Source organism: Chiloscyllium plagiosum, chromosome 2 (genome assembly GCF_004010195.1).
Source record: "Chiloscyllium plagiosum isolate BGI_BamShark_2017 chromosome 2, ASM401019v2, whole genome shotgun sequence".
Taxonomy (NCBI): domain Eukaryota; kingdom Metazoa; phylum Chordata; class Chondrichthyes; order Orectolobiformes; family Hemiscylliidae; genus Chiloscyllium; species Chiloscyllium plagiosum.
The window spans coordinates 37,419,078-37,439,614 of NC_057711.1; the positions used below are offsets into that span (position 1 = coordinate 37,419,078).

The window sequence follows — 20,537 nt, forward strand, 5'->3', positions numbered from 1 at the left end:
TAATTAATCATTTTTTCCCTATTCTTAAGAGTGTGTCTTTCTTGACCTGAATTTTCAGAACTTGTAAAAGGCCCAAAACCTCTCTTGGCCTGAATCTGAGAAGAGGGTTTTCCCATCAGGACTGTATTTTCCCTTGCTCTTCAAATGAATTTTCCATGTAATCAGACTTTCCGTCTGATTCCAATTCAGATCTGAACCAGTTTCAGGCACAACTTGCAACTCCAGGTACTCTACTTATATCCCAGATTTCAAATTAATCAAGCAGTGATTTGATTCTCCCCTACTCCCTTCTACTTCATGAACTTCTAAAAGTAAACATGATCCACATGTGCACACCCAACCTTACCACTGCCAAACATTCTGACTAAAGTGCGAGGCCACATATTCTCCTGAGCAGACATGTCACCAGTAATGATGATGTTCTGTCACATGAAAGTTCATCTTCTTTCTCTCACTACCCTATTGCGCTGTCTAGATTGTTTTTTTTTCCCCTACTGACCGCGACATATGGCTTCAGCAATGAAAATCCCATTCCAGTGTCTTTTAATAAACAATTCAGCTGTGTATTCTGTTACTCATAATGCAAGGTGTATCACAAAGAAATAAATTTGCCAATTTGTGATTGTTACATCGTTTCCTTCATTCACTCATATTAATGAGACCTTCCATCACTTTACTGATGATCGAGAGTACACTGAAAGGTGTTGCTTTCTGGGCCAGTATTTATTGTCCAATCAGCTCCACACCATTGCTATAGCACCTTCACAATTCTGTAAGGGAATGGGTTCCAGGATTTTGACACAACAATAGTAGAGGCAATATAGCTGCAGTATTTACGTAACGAGTCCAGTTCAGTTTCTCATCAATGGTAACCTTGATAGATAAAAACAATGACTGCAGATGCTGGAAACCAGATTCTAGATTAGAGTGGTGCTGGAAAAGCACAGCTGTTCAGGCAGCATCCGAGGAGCAGCAAAATCGACGTTTCGGGCTAAAGCCCTTCATCAGGTATTCCTGATGTCGATTTTGCTGCTCCTCGGATGCTGCCTGAACTGCTGTGCTTTTCCAGCACCACTCTAATGGTGAACTTGAGAATGTTGATAGTGGGGTGAGGGCTTAGCAATGCTATTAAATTTCTAAAGGCGACGGTTAGGTTTTACTTGTTGCAGGTGGCCATTGCCTGGATATTACATTCCACTTGTCAGACCAAATCTAAACATTGTCCAAGTCTTGCTGAATTTAAACATGGACTGCTTCAGTGTCTGAGGAGTCGTGAATGGTGCTGAACATTGTGCAATCATCAGTGAACATCTCTACTTCTGGAGGGGGTTTGATGAAGTAGCTGAAGATGGTTAGGCTTAGCACACTACCCTGAGGAACTCCTGCAGAGATGTCCTGCAGCTGAGATGATTGACCTCCAACAATCACAATAATCTTCCTATGTGCCAGATCACAGAATCATAGAAACCCTACAGTGTGGAAACAGGCCATTTGGCCTAACAAGTCCACACCGACCCTCTGAAGAGTAATCCACCCAGACCCATTTCCCTACTATATTACTCTACATTTACCACTGACTAAGGTACCTAACCTATACATCCTGAACACTGGGCAATTTAGCATGCCCAATTCACCTAACCTGCACATCTTTGGACTGTGGGAAGAAACCGGAACACACAGAGGAAACTCACGTAGACAGAATTAATGGACAGAATGTGCAAACTCCACACAGACAGTAGCCCAAGACTGGAATCAAACCTGGGTCCCTGGAGCAGTAGTGCTGACCACTGAGCTACTGTGCTGCCCATAAACAGTTATGACACAAACCAGTAAAGAATTTTCCCCAGATTACCAGTGTCTCTAGTTTTGCCAGAGCTCCTTGATGCCACATTTATGCAAATGCAACCTTGATGTCAAGGGCTGTCACACTCGTCTCACCTCTGGAATTTAGCTCTTTTGCCCATGTTTGAACCAAGTCTATAATGAGATCATTGTGTACAGTTCTGGTCACCGCATTATAAGAAGGATGTGAAAGTTTTGTAAAGGGTACAGAGGAGATTTACTAGGATGTTGCTTGGTATGGAAGGAATGTCTTACGAGGAAAAGCTGAGGGACTTGAGGCTGTTCTTGTTACAGAGAAGAAGGTTGAGAGGTGACTTAATAGAGACATACAAGATAATCAGAGGGTTAGATAGGGTGGACAGGGAGAGCCTTTTTCCAAGTATGGGGATGGCAAACACGAGGGGACACAACTTTAAAGTGAGGGGGGATAGGTATAAGACAGATGTCAAAGGTAGTTTCTTTACTTTGCCTGCATTGGTAGTAGATTCGCCAAGTTTAAGTGCATTTAAGTCATCATTGGACAGGCAAATGGACGTACATGGAAAAGTGTAGGTGGGATGGGCTTCAGAATAGTATGACAGGGCGGTGCAACATCGAGGGCTGAAGGGCCTTTACTGCACTGTAATGTTCTATGTTCTATCAGGAGCTGAGTGACTCTGGCAGAACCCAAACTGGGCAACACTGAGCAGGTTGTTGCTGAGCAGGTGCTGTTTGATAGTACTGTTGATGACCCCTTCCATCACTTTATTGATGATCAACAGTAGACTGATGGGGTGCTATTTGGCCGTGTTGGAGTTGTCCTGCTTTTTGTGTACAGGACATGCCCGTGCAATTTTCAACATTGTTGAATAGATGCCAGTGTTGTAACTGTACTGGAACAGCTTAGCCTGGGGAGTGGCAAATTCTGGAGCACAAGTCTTCAGTACTATTGCAGAATGTTGTCAGGGCCCATAGGCTTTGCAGTAAACAGTGCCTTGAATTGTTTCTTAATATCACGAGGAGTGAATCAAATTGGCTGAAACCTAGCATATGTGCAGCTGAGGGCTTTTGAAGAAGGCTGAGATGCATCATCCACTTTGCTGAAGATTGCTGTGAATGATTCAGCCTCACTTTTCCCATTGATTTGCTGCACTCTCCAATCTTTGAGGGTGGGGATATTTGTGGAGCCTCCTCCTTCAGTGAGTTGTTCTGTTGTACACAACTGGACATTCAACTGAACCGGATCTGGCAGGACTGTGAGCTTAAATCTAATGGATTGGTTGTAGAATTGCTTATCTCTATCTATCACTTGCTGTTAACGTGGGTTGGCATGCAAGTGTTTGGATATTTTGCGTGTTGTAGACTCACCAAGCTGACAGCTCATTTTTAGGTTTGCCTGGTGCTGCTCCTGGAATGCCCACCTGCACTCAATGAACCAGGGTTAACGCCCTGGGTTGAAGGTAATGGTTGAGTCGGGGATATCCCAGGCCATGAGGTTGCAGATTGCGTTGGAGTACAGTTCTGCTGCTGGTGGTGGTCCACAATGCCTCATGGAAGCCCAGTCTTGAGTTGCTTGATCTGTTTGAAATCTATCCCATACAGTATGGTGATAGTGCCATACAGCACAGTGCAGGATATTGTCAATATAAAGGCAGGAATTTGTCACCACAAAGACTGTGAAGTAATTGTGCATAGATAGATACATCTGCAGCAGGCAGCTTGGTAAGGATGGGATCAAGGAGATCCTCCTTTATCCCGTCCCCGGACTCGAAACGTTAACTCTGCTTTGTCCCCATAGATGCTGCTGGATCTGCTGGGTTGTGCCAGGATTTTCTATTTTTGTTTCAAATCTCCAGCATCCATGGTTCTTTGCTTTATGTTTGCTTTTCCCTCTTGTTGGTTTTTTAACCACAAGTCACAGATCCAGTCGCGCAGCAATGTCTATTTGGACTTGACCAGCTCAGTCAGTTGTGGTGCTCCTGAACCACCCTTAGTGATTGGACATGAAGTCCACAAACAAGAGTTTTCAGGAGTCCTTGTCACTCTCAGCATCACCATGAAACGCTGTTCAACCTGCCAACGGGATGTGACATACCCAGAGATTGTGATGGTGTGGTCTGGGAAATGGCATGGTATGACTCCTTAAGCAGGACAATCTCAGGCTATTACTTGTGTAGTCTGAGACCACTCTCCCAGCTTTGGGACTAGCCTCCAGATGTTAGCGAAGAGGACTTTGCAGAGTCCACAGGGCTGTTCTGCCACTGTCATTTCCAATGCTAGATGGTCCATTCTTTTCTCTTCCTTTATTGAGGCTTTTTCGCTGGTTTAAAAATTGAGTTAATTGCTTGGCCATTTCAGAGGGCAGGAAAGAATCGGCCACACTGCTGTAGGTCAGGAGTTACACGTAAAATGGATTAACTAAGGGTATGTGTCTCTTCTTCAAAGGACTTCAGCAAGCTGGGTTTTCACAACAACAGCTAAATGGCCAGCTTTAGACTTTGAATTCTAGATTTTCTTTCATTCAAATTTAAAATTCACCATCTATTATGGTGGGATTCAAAGCCAGACTCCCAGCGCATTATCCAGGTCTCTGGATTCTTTGTCCAGTGACAAAATCATTACATCATTGCCTCTCCCTTGACAATTGTTCCAAATCTCAAAACCAATCTGACCTTAACTTCAATTTGTATTGAACATTTGTCTAACAGGAGCACACTTAACAATGTGGCCTGTATCCTTATTGCTTCATTTGAAGCAAGATGATACAGGGAGCTTTATTGTATTTTCCTCTGTTTTATGTGGAGGACCAGAGTAGGAATGCCTGAAAGTTCAGACTGTAGTAGCAATTAGATCTTCATATCAACAATGAGGGATCCCAACAGAAAGTTGTGAACACAGCTCAATCCATCACGCAAGCCAACCTTCCATCAGTTGACTCCATCTGCCTCAGAAAGGCAGCCAACATCAAAGGTCCCTTCCACCCCAGTTATGATCTCTTCAAACCTCTTTCCAGCCTTAGGCGACTGTCTGTGTGGAGTTTGCACATTCTCCCTGTGTCTGCGTGGGTTTCCTCCGGGTGCTCCACTTTCCACCCATAGTCCAAAGACGCGCAGGCCTGGTGAATTGACCATGCTAAATTGCCCATAATGTTAGGTGCATTAGTCAGAGGGAAATGGATCTGGGTGGGTTACTCTTCGGAGGGTCAGTGTGGATTGGTTGGGCCAAAGGGCCCGTTTCCACACTGTAAGTAATCTAATCTAGTCTTCATCAGGCAGAAGATACAAAACCTTAAACAGATGGACCAACAGATTGCTTGTACCATACTTGGGGTGAGATGTAACCCATGTTTATCAATCTGGTTACTGAAATACCCTAGAGAATTTTGAAACATTTCACATTTGTACGCTTTCACCCAAACTCCAGTCCTTCTAAACATTGGAGCACCTTCTTCAGTCTGTCATCACCTGTGTGCATATTTGAAGCTGAAATAAGTGTCTTCCAAATAATGCGCTACTCCCTGAATTGTTCTTAAAATTTGGTTTATTCATCATTGGAAAATTCTGGGGCCTGAAGAAACATCAAATAGCAGCCTCTGAAACTGAAACAGACTCATGCGTATGCATTAATAGTCAAATGTGACTTAGACTCATCAATTAACTCAAGCGGAAGATGACAATTTGTCAGATCTAATTTTGAAGAAAGTCCCCGACCCTGACAACACTGAACAGATCCTCCACATTTGATCATCTATTGGGGTACCAGCACTCAAGGGTGGACAAATGCCTGCTTTCTCAAAAACAAAAATTGTGCCACATCAGGTGGCAAATTTACAGATGGAAGAACTTACAACATTCTTTGGAGTGAAAAAAAATCAAACAAAAGTGATTTGCATGGCTTCATATATCACAGCTTTGTAATAATAATAGGGTGACTTATGACAGTGCAAACCAGTGTTCCCTATAAGCTGCAGGATGTGTGAATTCACAGCAACTGGGAACACAAATAGGAAACAGACTGGCAAACATCAAGCTTAAAGCACTGCAAAGGGGAACAAGTTAACAGCTCACGGAAAACAGAAATGGGAAGGAACAAGTGACACTCATTTTCATTAAAGTTGGTCCCAGTTAAAATAATCAACTGGCATAAGTCTGAGTTTATTCCAGGTATGAGTACTTTGAAAATAATAACAGTTATAAGTTGAAACAAAAACATAAATATCATGAGGTGCTGGCAGACTATATCTACTGTATATACAGTATATGCTGATGCCTAGTTTTAGTTGTCAGGGAAGACTAATGGATAAGACATCCTGTGCTGCATTATCTTTTAGTTCCCATATGCAGGGGCACTGACCTTCTGGTGCTCTCTGAAATGGCGAGTGACTGTTCCATGAGCTGCCTCAGCTTCGATTGTTTTCCCATCTGGACAAATCAACACTGATGTCATCAGTCCAAGAGAACCAAAACCTGCAGAGAAACAATGTTAATGTGACAAAGCTACACACTCTACAATGCCAAGTATTAGTGAGTCTTACCCAAACAGCCATAAAATATATTCCTGCCAACATAAAATAGAATTGAAAATATCTTCATGCACTCGTCTAAACTCCTGCTTCTAAAACATCCTACCATTCTGTAATTGGTATTAATTATGTACACTTGCTTTTTGCACAGTTTCATATTCAACAGTGAATGTTATTGTTGGAGAATGGAGACATAGTCTTTCAATCATTGGAGATAGTGTTTCTTGCACCTGCCTTTAGTTGGTCCCTTATAATCTTGGCATCCTTTTTTAAACTATGAAATGTTCTCAGCACTTCCAAGTAATTCAAACCTTTGCCATTTTTGACAATTTTATTTAAGTGGCAACAATGATCAAATATAAAGGTAACAGTGGCTATAGTAGGTTAACCAGAAAAACTGCAAAGAACAAAACTGACTTAAAAGTCAGAATTCAAAACGACACACAGCTTTCATCAGCAACTCAACTGTGGTCTTCTGTTTAAACTCCCTAGATTCCATGGGCAGAATGTTAAATTATTTAATTCCTGACCAAAGAGTGGGACCTAAGTATCAGGTTAGAGGCTGCAGGTTACGCTTTACTGTGGCTGTTTGAAACTAAATGCTTCATGGGAGATGCGGGAAGATACCCATCCCTCCAATTCTCAGGCCCCTCCCTGGTGACCACAATGTTGTCAGAGTCAGGATAGACAGTCCCTTCCCTGAGAAACAATGAGGTAAGCCAGTCTGCCAAATGAAGCAAGGCTATGACTGGAGATAGCTGAGGCAGTGAACAACAGGAGGAAGGGTGATTCTCACCTGCAAGATCCAGTGCTTTAACGCACTTAAAAACCTCATCAGCACAAGAAAAGTATCACTGTATCACTCCTAGCCATCAATGTTTCATATTCCAAACCTTCCCTGACAGGTTACCACTTTGACTGACACAGCTTGCTGTCAAACACAACCCTTTCTCTCCTGTCTTCACCTCAAATCTGCATCTCAACAAATATCCTCAGCCACATCCTAATGCTCTCTCACCCCCAATCCTCACAGGTAATATTCCTCAAATGTTGTATCCTATTTCTTCACATCCATAACCCTCTGGCTTTTCACATTACAGATGAAAACCCAGGGCTACAAAGAGAGGCAGAGAACCACAGATGAATCTGCTTTCCACAAATGGAAGAGGACACCGGAGATTACCAACGTATCACTCAGGTGATTAGCAAAGAGATTAGCCAACTAGCCACCAGGATACATGAACATCAACTAGCTACAAAAAGACATGACCCACTCTCACTAGTATCCTCACATACAGATAAGGAAGGACACCACTTCGATAGGGACAACACATCCATCCTAGGACAAGCCAAACAGAGACATGCGCAAGAATTGCTCGAAGCACAGCATTCCAGCCGGAACTCTATCAACAAACACATCGAGTTAGACCCATTTACCACCCCCTGATAAAAGGAACAGGAAGTGACATCACCACAGGAAATGATGTCACTAAGCAGAGGAAACCTAAACACATAAATAAAAAATGGGCCATACCACCAGTGCTTCACCCAGAGGAGCATATCACATGTGGGAAGGAACAGGCACTGGGGAATCAGGAGAACAGTGGTGAGTTTCTGTCAGATGTCACAAGACACTCTTGAGTGTTGGTCTTTTGGATACTGGTGCTGATCCTCATGGAATCATTGAATCCCTACAGTGTGGAAACAGGCCCTTTGGTCCAACAAGTCCACACCGAAACCCAAACCCATTCCCCTGTCCTATTACTCGACATTTCCCTTGACTAATGCACCTAACCTACACATCCCTGAAAACTATGGGCAATTTAGCATGGTCAATTTACCTAACCTGCACATTTTTGGATCGTAGGAAGAAACTGGAGCACCAAGAGGAAACCCACGCAGACATGGGAAGAATGTGCAAACTCCACACAGACAGTCACCCAAGGCTGAAATCGAACCCGGTCTCTGGTGCTGTGAGAGGCAGCAGTGCTAACTGAGCCACCGTGCCACCCCGAGGGTCCTCACGGGTCATAATGAAAATAAACTTGTAGCTCAGTAATAGGGAATGTGTTTGCTGCTGTCAGCATTTCCAGAGACAGTGCATACGCTTTAAGAGAGATTGGAGGAGTCCATCTTGAGCATGCTATGTTGTCTCAGGAATTTACACTAATGTTTGCACCAATGTAAAGAGTGGTCACCTGCATGGAGAATCGGGCATGGCATATAGAGCTAAGTGCAATGCTTGCCCTGAGCGTTCCCCTATGCTCTGCTGCAATTCTGAAGGAGATACAGCATAACCTCCCCTTGGTGGCTCACTAACACACAACTGATTGAATTCTCCCTTTTTTCAAAAAACACACATTTGGGCACAGGATATGCACACTAGCAGCAAGGCCTGTATATATATTACTCATCCCTAATAGTGCTCAAGACGGTGTTGATGAGGGACATTCTTGAATTGTTGCAGTCCTACAACTGTAGTACACTGTCAGAATAGTGATCGAAAAGGACCTTGATTTTCAAACTTCACAATCTGATTTTCACACCTTCAAGCTCCATGGACTGAGATGGTTTTAAAAGGAAAATATTGGGCATGGTTGAAAAAAGACATTTTGTTGAAGTTTTTCATCTTGTGCTCATCAGCACTGTTCGCGTGATATACTAAAGTGAAAGAAAAACACAAGAGAATGTGTATACATATGGGTGCCTGTTTCAACACAATTAATAAGTGATAGCTAGTTTATTTCTCAAGCAAATCAAAGTCAATCTGCCTTGTTTAAAATGTAAACAAAGCTTGGCAGTTAACTGCCATTCATCATTAACTTGTACATTTCCAATGGCAATGTCTCTATGAATAAGAGAGGTGTACTTGTTAATAAAAAAGCAGTGTCCCTTCATGCAGTACAAATGTTGGTTTCCCTCTACTTTAGGATTTCTTATGATTTGTCCCGATGAGTGCCATCAACAAGTTTTGACAAAATGTGTCTTTTTTTCCAACAATACTGAAGTTCTGTACTGCCAAATAACTACTTAGAAAACACTGACTTAAAATGATGAAGCAATCAGCTCACCAGTTGGGTCAGCCAAGCTTATGAAACCAAAGTGGAATAAACAAAATCATCTGAACTGAAATTGACATCTTTATCAAAAGACACCAAAACTAGTGCTCCCAGTCAGGTGTAAAGAAACCCTTACTTTCTAATCGTGTGTACATGTGCATGATAAGTTTCACTGACTCGAGATGAAAGATGTCACCTGTAATTATCAAGCTTAGGAACAACGAACTTAAACACCGTAATAGACACACCAGTTGAATTTCAGCAAGTTGTTTTTGGCACAGCCTGGGAGATTAATGCATGACCTCAGAACTGGAGAAAGCTCTCTCAGCCCCGCTAAAAGGTCAAAGCATCTGGTGACAACACATACTGGTGAGAAACAGTCAGGCACCAAGAATGCAAGCAGGTCTGAAATATTTGCTATTACTGCGGATAACCTTTGTGAATTTTCCAAGGGCTTGACCAATTGGGGGTATCAAGCCCATTGTTTTACCACCTTGGAATGTTTTTCATGGCTCTCGATGGCTTGCGAACAGTGAGCCCTTTCAATCTGTCTGCTTTGGGACCTGGATGTCTGTATTTTTTTGCTCCCAAAAATGCCTCTGATCTTTTGTTTTACTGAGACACATCTGCCCCATGCCTTCTCGTGCTGTTTCTGTTTGTCAGGAAATGTTGAACTGCTCTTTTAAACTTGCTAATGTCTTGTGGTGGCTCTCTAGTTTCCAACCTCACTGCTCAGACTATTGAGTTGGGATGTCATGTTGCAGCTGTACAGGACGTTAGTGAGGCCTGTGTATAGCTCTGGTTGCCCTACTATAGGAAGGATGTGATTAAACTGGAAAGGGTACTGAAAAGATTAACAAGGATGTTACTGAGACTGGAGAATTTCAATTATTAGGAGAGGCTGGGAAGGCTGGGACATTCTTCCCTGGAGTGTTAAGGGTTGAGGGATGACCTTATAGAGGTTTATAAAATCTTGAGGGGCATAGATAAATGAACAGCAAAGGTCTTTTCCCCAGGGTAGGGGAGTTCAAAACCAGAGTGTGTATTTTTAAGGTTAGAGGGGAAAATTTTAAAAGGAATCTGAGGATGGTCCCTTTATGGAATGAACTGTCAGGGGAAATGGTAGATGCAGGTACAGATACAACATTTAAAACACATTTGGATAGGTACACAAATAGGAAAGATTTAGAGGATATGGGCCAAATGCAGGCAAATGGGAGTGGTTTAATTTGGGAAACCTAGTCAGTATGGATGAGTTGGTCCAATATATGACTATAACTAAAGAACCATGATCTCAGGTTAAACCCTTTACGCCTCAAGGTTACTTTAAGGACTTTAAAATGTACTTCATTTTAATTTCCTTTTACAATGCACACTACCTTCTTTGAAAATGTTGTTCCTATGCATATATGCCTGATGTAACATTTTTATTTTGTTTTCAGGGTTAGTAGATAATAAAATTGCTATTTGTTTCACTCATGAAAACCTTGTAATTCACGCTTTAATGATACAATAGACATTAACTGATCCCATTCTTACTAAAGGGAGGTATAGCCTCATGATGAAAAGAACAGTAAACACTGTTGCTGCCAATCCAGGAGTGAAAACAGGAGGGCCAATACACCCCTCCTGATCTGACAGGAACAACACCCAAGGTGCTGTCAGGGTGAGAGTTCCAGGACACTGACCCAGTGACAGTGAAGGAACGGTGGCAAAGTTCCAATTCCAGATGGTGTTTAGCTTGGAGGGAAGCTTGCTGATAATGTTTCTCTCATTACACTACTGCTTATATTTTTCTGGATTGTAGAGGTCATAGGTTTGATAGGTGATGCTGAAGAAGCCATGGCAAGTTGTTGCACTGCATCTTGTAGAAGGTACACTTTACTGCCATTGTTCACCAATAGACAGAGGGAGTGTGGGTTAAAAATGGCAAATGAACTGTTCATCAATGGGCTGTTTTGTCTTGGATTATGTATGGTTTCTTGAGTGTTGTTGCAACTACACACATCAAATAGGAGCAAACAGCATGCCTTATGTGTGCCTTCCATTCAAAAGTTGACACGGAGTTAGGAAGTGAGTTACTTAGTTAATCAGACACCTTCCAGCCCTGACCTGTTCTTGTTTGTATGACTGGTCCAGATCAGCTTCTGGTCAATGGTGCCCTCAGAATAGGGGATTCAGTGATGGTAATGCCATTTAAGATCAACAGATGGTTCGATTCCCTTTTGTTGGATATGCACATTGTCTGGTACTTTTGTGGCCTGAATGTGACTTGCCACTTATCACGACAAGTCTGAATGTAGTCTAGATCTTGATGCATGTGCACATGGTCAGTTTCAGTACCTGAGAAGATGAGAATGGTGCTGAACACCATATCATCATCAGCAAACATCCCCACTTCTGGATATTTTTAGTCAACCTGTTCAGATGGGTAATGATACACCTCTGGACCTGAACCCAGGCCTCCTGGCTCAGAGCTAGGGATACTACCACCGCACCACAAGAGCCCTCAACATCCCAACTTCTGACCTTATGAAAGATGGCAAAACATTGATGATAAAGCTGACAATGTTAGGCCTAGGACACCAACCTGAAAAACTCTTACAACAATGCCCTTGTGGATAAGATTAGCCTCCACAATGGGGAGATGGTGGCACATGCTAAGTTCCTGATCTAGTAATCCAGGCTAATGCTCTGGGAACATGGAGTCAAATCTCTCCATATCGACTGGTGGAATTTAAATTCAACTTACTGAAACTAGTTTTGAAGTTGTAAGGGTAACCATGACAACTATGAGAAGGCAAGGGTAGGAGTGTAATGATAGCTGATTGGCTGCTGGAATGAGAGGTGCTGAGGGTTATTTAGAGATAGGAATAGGGCACAGAGCTTTGGACAGAACTCCCTGCTGTTGGCACGCACACGTGCATAGTGAAATGTGTGTGGACACATCTAGCAGAGATTTCTTTGGCAGCCCTGAGTGCAGCAGTAGAAGCCGTGGGTATGTCTGATTCCTCCCTGTCCTCAGAGGCCCAAGTAATTATCCAGTGATATTTGACAGTGAAGAGGTCAAGATACACGTGTGTTAACTCCAAGCCACTTGAAAGCAATTCCAAAAATGTTGCACACCAAGTCTGATCAGAAGGATTTCAGTGCTTGCAGCACCCCCAACTGGTCAGTTTCTGTAAGAGATCATTCCTCCTCTTGCAAGCATGGCAAGCTGTAGAGAGATCATGGAACCAGTAAGCAGGTTGCTGAAGTCAGAATGAAAGGCTGAAGTTAATTAGGTCCATGAATACTTTTAACTCATTTCGGTACACGGGAATGGGAAACCTGAAAGCGTTTCCAACCTATACCACCTGTTTAGGCATTTCACCCAAACCTGTGCCCACAACCACTTGCCTACTAATTATCTTGCATAGCTGGGAATTTTGTTTGAAAGAAATTCAATTGTGCAACTTGTAGGGCTGACTCATGCACCTCCAAAGCTGTATGTAATGCAGTGAAACAGCCACAAGCCCAATGTTACGCCCATATCCCATAACAGCAACATCACCCCACATAATCAGCAAAGCTGCACAGTCTTTACCCTCACCACTTCCAGGTCTAATATTGTACAAGCCTGATAGGGTGCATGGCCACATGCTTTACTGATTCTTTGAATACAATGCAATACACCTTCTGTTTCATCAACCACTCTGGCTCAAAAAGAGCACCCATGACATTTTTTCACTTTCTCTGCAAATCATCCTGTGGCTTTTGGGAGCTACTCAATTAAACAGAATCATGTGACATTTTCCACTTCTAAATCAGTGACCATTTACAATCGAGCATTCACAGAATTCTTCTTCCCAAACCAACTTGAGCTAAATTGAATCCAAACCCACTGAATGCCTTATCTGTATCAGTTGTCAGAGACTTTCCTGATTTATTAATCTTATTGAATGAAAGAAATTTCCCAAATTCTTTCCATAAGAACAAATTTCTAATAGTTCTGGACTTTTGACTGCTGTTACTGCCAAAATTAAAATCCCTACAAGTTACCACCCTTTTCTCTGTTTTTCCTCCACCTTGTTCCCTTGCAAGACCTGTGACAAAATATAACTCAGCAAAGCACACTCAGCAAAAGGGAGGGAACTGCAACTTGCTGCCAGACTCAGTCACATTCTTCTCAAAGTCAACACGGTAGCAAGAACTCAGGCCTGGCTGACTGGAACACTTTGTAAGGCAGATAATTGTGGCATTTGCTGAGAATTGTAACGAAGACCATAAATTAGTAAGTTCATAATAAAGTAGGAAAATAACAAACATGTTGCTCCATAACCATCTATTGTGAGTGGTGGGAGGATGAACGTCAATTTGGTTGAATTCCTTTTCAAAGCAACTGTATTTAGTGTCAACAGCTCCTCAAAACTAGAGTTCCGGTTGACATCCACATATACTGAAATAACATTATTTCAGGTTAAGGGATCTTTATAATATTTTCACTACTTCTTCATTAAAGTGACTTCCTTTCACATGAGGGAATGAAAGTCACATTCCTCATCCCTCTTGATGGATAGCAAATAGATTAACTGAGAACATCAATGAGGTTTTGAAGTTCATTGTAAGATGAATACCATTTTAGTTAGAACAATTTGCATGTATTGTAAGGGCCTGTAACAGAAGCAAAATTCTCAACACACATGAAAGTAGATGTTAAGTCATAAGCAATTAGAAAGGGAAGAGAAATCAAGGTAATGGATTTTGAAAAATACAGTGTGATGTGCAGAACTGAACAGGTTTAGACCTCAACATTAAAAGCTCAGCTTTGAGGTAGCTGAAGACTTAGCTAACAAAGGGAGGGGATTTATATTTTGTGCTTTGCTCATAGGATAGGGTTGTCTTATACTACCCATCCCTAATTGCCCAGAGGGTGGGTTAAGAATCAATCACATTGCTGTGAATCTAAAGTCATATGGGCCAAACCAGATAACGATGAAAGATTTCCTTCTCTAAAAGGGTAGGGGCATTTAGCAGATGATGAAATGAGCATGTTTGATGAATTGTAGTATGAAGAGAGATTTGACAAAGTGGGCCTGTTTTAAAAAATGAGAGGTAATCTCATTGAAACTTACCATTGAAAGGAATAAACAGGATAGACAGGTAGATGCAGGTCAGATATTTCCCCTAATTGGAATTGAGAATCCAGAACAAGAAAGCACAAATTAAAAATAATGGGGATAGTACTTAGGATCAAGATAATTCTTTTTTTAAACTCAGAAATTTGTGAATCTTTGGAATTCTCTACCCTCAAGGCAATGGATGTTCAGCCTTAAAAAATATTTAAAAGTATGGATTGATAGATTTCTGATTACGAATGGTGCATTGTGCTCTGGGGCTAGTGTGGATAAAAGGTATTGAAGTCCATGATCAGCCATGATAATATTAATCATGAAGCAAGCTCAATGGCCTGAATGGCAATACTCTGTTCCTATGTTTCTAAGGTGTTGAGTTTAAAACTCACCTTAAGGTCAAACAGGATACCATGACCTTGAATGATCTTGTTCATTGCAAGAGTGTGGGTAGACAAAGAGATGGAATCAGTGGTAATGATTAGATTAGATTAGATTGCCTAGTGTGGAAACAGGCCCTTCGGTCCAACAAGTCCACACCAACCCTCCGAAGAGTAACCCCAACTAGTCCCATTTCCCTCAGAGTAATGCACCTAACACTACGGACAATTTAGCATGGCCAATTCACCTAACCCGCACATCTTTGGACTGTGGGAGGAAACCGGAGCACCCGGAGGAAACCCATGCAGACACGGGGAGAATGTGCAAATTCCACACAGACAGTAGCCCGAGGCTGGAATAGAACCTGGGACTCTGGTGCTGTGAGGCAGCAGTGCTAACCACTGAGCCACCATGCCGGCCTGGACTGGAGTTTGCAGCAAATGATGAATTTGAGCTTCCCAATGATGAGTTGGAGGAAGCTCAGATTTGATTTAAATAAGCAGTTGGACCACATGGAGGCAGATGAGTGTTTGAGAGAAGTAAAGGAGAGATGGAGTTAAGTATCATTTGCCCTTTGTCCCAATGGACGTTGTCACTTATGGAACAGCCTACTGATAAACAAGTGCAAGGCATGAAGGGGGAATTGGAGGCTAAGATAATGTGTGGAGAAGGGATAAAAGGCAATTGCTACATTACACAAGTTACACAGAAACATAGGAATAGAATTCTGACAGGGCAGAGACATAAAGTTGAACAAACTTTGAATGTTGTACACGAATAGAGGGACCTCAGGTTCCTATGCATGATTCTCTAAAGGTGGCCAAGCAAGTTGAATCAGTTGTTAAGGCGACTTATAGGTTCCTTGGCTTTATAAATAGAAGCATAGTGTATAAAAGCAAGGAAGTGATGCTACACCTATACAAATCACTGGTCACCACATTTGTTATATTGCATTCAGATCTGGGTGCCTGATTTAAGGCAGGATGCTAAAGCCCTGGAGAGTGTGCAAAGGAGATTTACTGGAATGATGGTAGGATTGAGGGATTTTTGATACCAGGAAAGATCAGAGAAATTGAGCTTATTCCTCTTGGTATAGAGAAGATTAAGAAATGAACTTATTGAGGTGTTCAAAATTTTGACAGGGTGAAGAAGAATATTCTGATTCCACTACTTGATATGTCAGTAAATAGACGTCATAATTTCAAGATTATCAGCAAGAGAGCTAGGAGTGAGATGAAGAGAAACTTCTTTATTCAGAGAGTTGTTAAAATTTGCAATGTGCTGCCTGGGAGAGTGGTGGATGTGAATTTGATCAGAGGTTTCAAAAGAGAGCTGGATATATATTTGAAATTCAAGATTTAGAGGGCCACAGAGATAGGGCTGGAGAATGGGACCAGCTGGGTAGCTCTTTTGGGAACCAGTACAGACATGATGGGTTGAATGGCCTCCTTTGGTACTGTAAAATTCTATGACTAAAATAACAAGAGGTCAATGGCATTGGTCGCCATATCAAATGCTTTGGGAAGAAAGAAATGAAAAAGGATAATCTAACAAGACAGGGTCATGGGTGATTTTGGAGAGCAGTCTTGATAAAAATGGGATAGCAATATCTTGTACAACTCAATATGATGGAAGTCTGATGTCTTCTCACCAACATAAGATATTTCCAAAAACAGGAATACCAGCAACTCAGCCAAATGCAGACGATTAGACAACGACCTAACCAGTAAACTGAATTTACAACCTTGCCAGCATTTTACTAGAGTCAGGATGGTCTCCCACCACAGAGGGAGACAAACAGGTACATTGAGGTGGTAGCTTATCTGAATCAATCCAATGCAGAGAACAAAATATAGTTGAAAATTTGGCAGCTCATTGATAACTACTGCTGGTGTAACGGTGGCCCAGTGGTTAGCACTGCTGCCTCACAGCGCCTGAGACCTGGATTCAATTCCTGCCTCAGGCGACTGACTGTGTGGAGTTTGCACGTTCTCCCCGTGTCTGCGTGGGTTTCCTCCGGGTGCTCCGGTTTCCTCCCACAGTCCAAAGATGTGCAGGGTCAGGTGAATTGGCCATACTAAAAAATTGCCCGTAGTGTTAGGTAAGGGGTAAATGTAGGGGTATGGGTGGGTTTCGCTTCGGCGGGTCGGTGTGGACTTGTTGGGCCGAAGGGCCTGTTTCCACACTGTAATGTAATCTAATCTAAAAAACTGTTACTCTTTTTATAATTTAACTCAGAAGAGGTCACTGCCAAGTTACATTACCGACTTTTGGTCTTGGCAATAGAAGGGAAGGAAGTCAATTTGATGGAAATCCGTCATGGAGTCTTTACCAATTCTTTATCGCTACAATGCCATCCTTACCTGGTCTGGCCTACATGAGACTCCAGATACACAGCAAAGGTGGTTGACTCTTAACTGTCCTCTGGGTAATAATGTCATTGATGCCCACATCCCATGAATGAATTAAAAAGAAAACCTCTTTACAATAACAACTTTCATTCATGTAACATCTTTTATGCAGCAAGGTATCCCAAGCCATATCACAGGAGCATATCAAAGCACATATTTTTCTCTATGCTGCTGTTGTACACTTTTGGTAACTCCGATGAACGTGTCTACTTGCATGACAGAGCTGACAGCAAGCTGTTCATTTTGGTCAGCTCAAGACCAAGGTGTGTAAGCTCATAGTCATGGTTGCTGATGAACCCATATTGAAACTCACTTGCAGCAGTTTGTAGATCAGTGTTCTATGCCTGCAAGGAGTTTGAATTGAAAATCAGCGTCAGGCATACCACAGTTGTTGGCTAGGGCATCAACTCAATCAACATTGACAACCTTACACTGCAGCTCATCAACAGCTTCATGTAACTTCAATCGACATTTACCACAGGCTATACCTTGATGCCGAAACCAGCACCAAGGCTACCTGGGCTACAGTTGTCATGTTAAAGATGAGAGGTTGAGTGGACTAACAGCAAACTAATCAAAATATAAAGCCCTGTGTCCAACACGTTTGTGACTTAGCTGCCCTCCTTTACAGGAGTGAGCCATTGACAGAATTGCTGACCTTTAGAAGTTTTAGAATATCCAGTGTGGAAACAGGCCCTTCGGCCCAACAAGTCCACACTGACTCTCTGAAGAGTAGCCCACTCAAACCCACTTCCCTACCCTATTTCTCTACATTTACCCCTGTCTAAGGCACCTAATGCCTCAACAATATGGGCAATTTAGCATGGCCAATTCACCTGACCCGCACATCTTTGGACTATGGGAGGAAACCAAAGCACCTGGCAGAAACTCACAGAGACACGGGGAGAATGTGCAAACACCATCCAGACAGTCACCCGAGGCTGGAATCAAACCCGGGTCCCTGGTACTGTGAGGCAGCAGTGCTAACCACTGAGTCACTGTGCTGCCATCTCTGGGCACCTCCTGGCAGGACAGAGTGCCAAAGGTAGAAGTACACTAGCATGCAGGCATTCCCAGAGTCAATGGTGATAGAGTCAATGGTGACTCTATCAGCTGGATCTCGAGAACTGAATGGATGATGATCACATCCCTAAAGACATGCTCTATAGCAAGCTAGCTATTCGCATAAAACCAGCAGGTCACCAACATCTGCAATACAAATGCCTCTATAAGTGAGACTTTAAGCTCTCAGGGATCAGAAATGACCAGAGTGGCTTGCTCCCCATGACATGGGGAGCAAGAGAAAACGTACAGGCCTAAAGAAATGACCAAAGGCTGAGAAAGAAGACCTGCTGAAAGGAAAGCCCTTCAGCTGACCTTGGCCCAACACAAATCATCTGTGCCAGCTGCAGAAGAGGTTACCAATAATAAATGAGCCTCGACTATCTCCCAGACTCTGAAATCCAGGAATGACCTGCACTCCCACTGGGTGCAGTTCATCACATCATCTGATGGACAGATGCCATCGTTAAATAAAATCTCACACACACTAACATCAGGAGATTTTAGGACAGTTTGGTCTTGTAAGGAGCTGCCAAGGAGTCTCTTAAAGGGGTAGAAAGGTAAAAGATGCAGGGAATAAAATCTCCCATAGAAGTAATATCATACTTAGACTATTTACAGCAACTGATGTCACCAGAACTAAAAACCTATCTGTGTCTTCAATTAATAGGTGACATCTCTTTATTCACATTCTTTGTAATTCATTTCATTTTTTAAAAAGAAATCATTGCACATATCTGCAGATGTTTTTGTGTATTTAATAGCCAGTTAAAATGAATGTATTTTGGCAAAAGTTCTATGAATAAGGAGTATGCTGATAAGCTGAAACATAGCAAGCACTTTAAGTAGCTAAGCCAAAAAAACAGTTGTTTCTCTTTAATGAGAATTACCTTGTGCCAGAATGTCAGATTGAACATCTCCGTCATAGTTCTTACAAGCCCAGACAAATCCTCCGGAGGACTTCAGCATCTGAGCCACCATATCATCGATTAACCGATGCTCATACCAGATGCCTAGCTTATCAAAAGCTGCTTTGTAATGTCTGTGGAACAAAGATGACCAGACAAAAATCAAACAATGTGATAAATATCAATCATTATTAACCACAGACTCTTCATACTGTCACACATTCTAGTAAGATCCTGCTTCTTTGCAGTAAAAACCTAAACTGTTCACAGTTCAGTAAAATGCTATTGTATTAGTCTATGCAGACAAAGGAACAGAACTTGTGCAGAAGTGACCTTGTGAAAATATGGGACCCATATTGAAGATTGTTCTGGTACATTTGCTTGATTTGGTTTCTCTACACAACGGGAAGTCAAGATTGTGCATTGTCCAAGTATTTTAACAGTGGGACTTCTGTAGTTAAATCTCAGGATCTGATTACAACATACATCCAGCTGAAAGCAAAATTTACTTTGCATATTCAATGGTAAAAGCTCCAGATGGTCAGTGTTGAATTGCTGGACTAAATGGTGAAGATTTTCACACACCGTTTCCAAGAACGACCTCTGCTGGAAACCTTGTGTCTGCACAGTTACACTGTCACCACTTTATAAGCTCTCAAGTGTAGACGGAAAAGCACTAACCTGTGCATTGTCAAATACAAAATAGTCTTTGCAGGGAGGCAAGAGAAAAAAAATAGAATTACAAAACAGATCTTTCACGATTGTTTGTACCTGGGTTTCCTCCTTTATAAACCTTCATCAATTTTTGATGGGCTGCCACATAGAATCTGAGGCATATAGTTTGTAATGAGAGCCTTGTGTAGTCATCAGCATCATTGTGTTAGGTAGCAAAGATAAAAAATGATTCATGGTAATGTAATTCCTCAATTACCACTGTAGCCTTGATTAGTCTCAGTTGCAACATTTCCACTGAAATGCACTAGCAAGAGTAGGCCGTAAGCCTTTCCTGGTAGACAATAGAATCATGCCTGATCTGCAATTTAATTCTATATACTTACCTCCATCTAATATCACTGCATACCATCATTAACAAAAAAAAAGTAATTTTCAATTAGTAACTGACCCAGCATCAACTGAGTTTCAAACTTCATCTGCCTTTCCATGATCTAATACCTGCCAACTTTTGCACTCAAAGCTCACCTGAATAAAAGGTTAGGTTGAGGTGCTAATAGCTGTTACACCACACACCAGTAAGAAGTCAA

At 42.1% G+C, this 20,537-nt stretch overlaps 1 protein-coding gene across 1 annotated transcript in view; it reads right to left on the reverse strand.

Moving 5' to 3' along the window:
- Positions 1-20,537, reverse strand: part of LOC122558882 (isocitrate dehydrogenase [NADP], mitochondrial-like) — an 87,138-nt gene that overhangs the window by 6,201 nt on the left and 60,400 nt on the right. Inside the window, exons 7-8 of the mRNA XM_043707791.1 lie at positions 19,258-19,409; positions 6,175-6,287 (exon numbers count right to left, since the gene is read on the reverse strand). Of these exons, the coding sequence (XP_043563726.1) occupies positions 6,175-6,287; positions 19,258-19,409 (265 nt within the window). The remainder of the gene's footprint in view (positions 1-6,174; positions 6,288-19,257; positions 19,410-20,537) is intronic.